Consider the following 4,491-nt stretch of genomic DNA (forward strand, 5'->3'; position numbering starts at 1 on the left):
TTTCTCGTCCAAACTTTTGTAGTCAATTAATTAAATATTTTATTTGTCAAATAATTAATAAAGCTTATTTGGTAAGAAAATGTAAAATAGAAATTAACTAATATCTATTAATTGGTAATATTGTTTCTATATTAACGTATTAACGCAATAACATAATACCGTATAGAAAATACGTATTAATTAGGTAATAACATGCCAAAGACCCTGTGGTCTAGTGGCACCCGGTGTCTGGGTTTACATTCCTACATAGATGATGAGACTGAGTTCGAGTCTCAGTCGAGTGCACTAGTCTTATAACTAAATAAATGTACACGTTCGATATTTGAAATTTTTTATAATTTTCTTTAATTTTATTATCTAAATATATAATAAAAAAAATTATCCGTGCATCGCACGGATAATTGTGCAATCTTATAACCAAATAAATATACATGTTCAATATTTGAATTTTTTATAATTTTCTTTAATTTTATTATCTAAACATATAATAAAAAAACATGGATAATTGTGCAAATTATTTCCTCGAATTTTAAGTAAGGATAACATTAGAAATATAACCGATCTAATTAATTTCATCAATTGCACATTTGCACTATATAATATTATATGCTATAATTTATATAATTATATATCGATCTAAATATTTTTAAAATATTATAATAAAATCCCTTCCGTACAACTAACGAGAGAAAATACTTGTGATTAATAATACTAATAATTACTTTCTTGAATGGTAAAACTAATATTTAAAAATAAAATAAAAACATAATAGCCCACAAAATGTCACAGTTTACGCTTTATGCAATGAATGCGACAACTTCTATGAGTATTTATTCGGGTATTGTTGGACTCAATATCTGAAAGCCGACATATATAGGCTTGGCTTAGAAAGCAAAAGGTGTAGGTTTAATCTCTTTTGTCAATCATCCTATATTCTATTCTATTCATATATAGTAAGGAGTATTCATTTCTTGATGATTTCGACTGTTTTCTTCATCACTTCAGGCGATACCCAGATTCCCTGTTGTTTTTCCTGTCTTGTTTGACTCCTTTTTCAATAAATTTTCTCTCTTTACACACATTAAGAAGTGGGTTTAAGATAAATTTGAGGTTCTTGATCGTTTTAGCACTTATATTGGGACATTTGAATTGGTAGGGGTTTGCGACCTGTATGAATGGAAACCAATAGTAGCAGCAAATTCAAGAAAATTTGTGTTTTCTGTGGAAGCAACCCAGGCCACAGAAAAGTCTTCAGTGATGCTGCTCTTGAGTTGGGGAATGAACTGGTTAGTTTTTTGGATCGAATTTAAACATACACGAATTGTTGAATGAATACCCGGCATGGGATTTTGATGTTATTGGCTTTTGCTTTGCAAAAATTTGGGTTTTACGATTTTGAATTGAGTTGATGCAATAGTAGAATGGGTTCTATATATGAATTGTTGCATTGAAGTGGTGTTTTGTTTATTTCCAATTGTTCTTGTCATCTGGTCTTTTAAACAAGCTAAGGATTGGCTTTTGTAACTGTTATTATGGCCATTTTGAAAAACTACTAAGTTCCATTCTTCTTGGTTTTTTTGAAAAACCAAGGGGGGCAAGGTTCAAACTCGTGACCTTGTGGCTATAAGGGTGAATCTGTTGTCATCTTGGCTGGGGTTACTATTCTTCTTGGTTTTTAATTTCAAGAGAAGCATGTAGGTGTCACCTTTTGACTCTGAAGTTTGTTTGCAGGTACTGAGGAAGATGGACTTGGTCTATGGAGGTGGAAGTGTTGGTTTGATGGGGTTGATAGCCCAGAGAGTCTATGATGGAGGCTGCCATGTTTTTGGGTAAAAAATCGATTAATAGTGTATTGGCATTACAGGTTTTCAATATCAATAGCTACACTCTCTTTGATTTAGTGCAGAAGTGAGGAACTTTATTTATTCCTACTTCTCTTAACCTGCAGGGTGATTCCAAAAGCACTTGTGCCGATTGAGGTAGTTATGGGTCTTAACATATTACTATTTTGCATTTTTGTCTAACCTTCATTTAGTTTCTTGTCTGCTTATGTATATGTCTTGTATAAAATACATAACAAATGTAGATGTCAAAATTACCAATAACTTTGTTTTTGCTTTTAAATTGCTGCCAACAACGTTGCAGTGGTCAAGTAGGTTGAATACTTCACTTTAACAATTAACATTATGCGTTTTTGTTCAGATTTTTCTTGAAGGTGATAGATGCAATTTTTTGGTCCAATATTCTAATATTTGAATATTTATCCTTTTCTAAAATTTATTTTTGTAACTTGCTATAAAATGTTTCAACTGAAATCACAGTTAACCCAAGTAGCATTGACAGATATCTGGAGAAAGCGTTGGCGATGTTAAAATTGTTCCTGACATGCACGAGCGTAAGGCTGAAATGGCTCGACAGGCTGATGCTTTTATTGCACTTCCTGGTAACTATGTGACGGAATGGGAATGAAGTGAACCTAATATTTTGATAAGAATATACATACATTAGAGGCCTTCTTAATCCTGTATTTTTGTGTGATGAATATTTTTAGGTGGATATGGTACCATGGAAGAGTTACTCGAAATGATAACATGGGCACAACTTGGAATTCACAAGAAACCGGTAAAAACCCTGAAGTTAAATTTGTGCGAAATCTAATGAAAAATGGTAATTACTTCTAAAATGAGTGACTGGGTGCGTCTGGTTTGCAGGTTGGCTTGCTCAATGTTGACGGGTACTACAATTCTTTGCTGACATTATTTGACAATGGCGTGGAGGAAGGTTTCATAAAGCCAGGTGCTCGGCACATCGTGGTCTCTGCTCCCACTGCCCGAGAGCTCTTAAACAAGATGGAGGTACTGGCACAAAAATAAATCAATAAAAATGAATAAAACTGCAATTATACTAAGGAGTATTCTCTAGTTTACATTACATAGTGTTGGGCAGAGGCCAGTGAAGGGCCAAGTCTAGCACCAGGTGGCTAGGGGATTGTTGGGCGTAGGCCTGAAGGGCCAAGCCCAACACCTTGCCTCTCGAAAATGTGGCGGTATAAGGAGATACAATTGCGCCTTCGCTACGAGCTATAGTTTTTGGCGTAGTGGTAAGCGCTTGATCCTAACACAATATGATCTTGAACTTTGCTCTCCACAAGCTTCCAACTCTAGGTAAAAGAATAAAAAGAGCCCTCTGGATAATCCCGTTCGTATATGCAATGCCATGTTTTAAGATGCGTTTTGTTCTTTGGTTCCACAGCAATACACTCCCTCACATGACCATGTCGCGCCTTATGAAAGCTGGGAGATGGAGCAACTAACTAATTATTCGCGGGAACAAAGCCCATAGTGAAATTCGTGCACAGGTTAGGCCTACAAGTACAATCCTGTTTCGCCTTGTTAAGTCATGGATGAGAATCATTTCAGGTTGGACCACAATATAATGGCATTACTGTTTTGCCCCACCTTCTGTGATTGATGCAGTCAGTGGTCAATCAATGAACTCTTATAGTCCTTTTAGCTGTTAGAAACTTTGATACTTGCTCGAAACACGCAGAGTTTTTCAAATAACAGTAACAACTGAATTTGTTTTTGCCAAAATACAAATTCCTTGTTGACACCACTCCATTTACCTTAGATTACTGCTCTTGAATATTATCTTTTGATTATTATATAAAGCCTTTACAAATTGGATCAGACAGACTTGACATATGCTATGCTGGCAAAGCCCAAATAAGTGGCTTTTGACTTGTTTAATTTAGAGTTTTTGGTGGAGTATTATCAAAGTCTAATCTCAAGAAACATTTTTGTTGGGCTATGGCATGGAGAGTCGAGTCCAGCATCCTGCCATCAAACCGTGGCACTGACTGCTATGCAACAAGGAAATAAAGTTGTTTCCTCGCTTCTAGCTATAGCTTGGATAAGGCGAGGGTGGTATTATGGGTTTAGAACATTCATAACATACCTATAATATAATGATTTCATCTTTAGTTGGAACATGGAAGTACTATATCTTTACCATTTGACTAGGCACTAGGCAGTAAGGTATTCAAGTGTTTTGGAGATTATAAGGTGGGTTGTGGCTAGGCTGCAAGGGACACTTTTAAGGGGAAGCGGGTGAGGATATGCATCACGGCAAATTATGCTGTGGACCCAGGTCCACCCCAAGGTGGGCCTGGGTCCAAAACTACGTCGTTTTTGTCTTTTTTTTTTTTTTTTTTTTGTAAACATATTGCTGAATATATAGTTGTCTAAAAATGTGTGAATGTAGAGGTTTCAAAGTGTGAATGTAGAGTATAGAAATCGTGAATGTAGATTTATGATTGTGTGAATGTAGAGTTGCTCAGAAATGTGTGAATGTGGAGGTTTCAAATTGTGAATATAGAGTATAGAAATCGTGAATGTAGAGTTATGCATGTGTGAATCTGTAATAGAGTTAAGAAGTTCTAGCAACTTGTAGCCCTGTAATGTGTGAATGTGGAGTTCTCAAGTTGTGAAT

At 35.4% G+C, this 4,491-nt stretch overlaps 1 protein-coding gene across 1 annotated transcript; it reads left to right on the forward strand.

Annotated features, from left to right (window-relative positions):
* Positions 1-972: 972 nt before the first annotated feature.
* LOC115995725 (cytokinin riboside 5'-monophosphate phosphoribohydrolase LOG8-like) lies at positions 973-3,615 on the forward strand. Its single transcript, XM_031234836.1, has 7 exons — positions 973-1,286; positions 1,732-1,829; positions 1,949-1,979; positions 2,344-2,443; positions 2,552-2,622; positions 2,712-2,855; positions 3,253-3,615. The coding sequence occupies exons 1-7, from the start codon at positions 1,176-1,178 to the stop codon at positions 3,340-3,342; spliced, it is 645 nt and encodes a 214-aa protein (XP_031090696.1). The 5' UTR covers positions 973-1,175; the 3' UTR covers positions 3,343-3,615.
* Positions 3,616-4,491: the final 876 nt, after the last annotated feature.

This window comes from Ipomoea triloba, chromosome 1 (assembly GCF_003576645.1).
Source record: "Ipomoea triloba cultivar NCNSP0323 chromosome 1, ASM357664v1".
Classification (NCBI taxonomy): Eukaryota; Viridiplantae; Streptophyta; class Magnoliopsida; order Solanales; family Convolvulaceae; genus Ipomoea; species Ipomoea triloba.

Bases quoted from the DNA above. Each gene is read 5' to 3' on its own strand.
- LOC115995725 (XM_031234836.1), top strand. From the start codon at position 1,176: ATGGAAACCAATAGTAGCAGCAAATTCAAGAAAATTTGTGTTTTCTGT. The intron at 1,980-2,343 runs GTAGTTATGGGT...TAGCATTGACAG, and splicing joins AAGCACTTGTGCCGATTGAG to ATATCTGGAGAAAGCGTTGG. The intron at 2,444-2,551 runs GTAACTATGTGA...GAATATTTTTAG, and splicing joins TGCTTTTATTGCACTTCCTG to GTGGATATGGTACCATGGAA.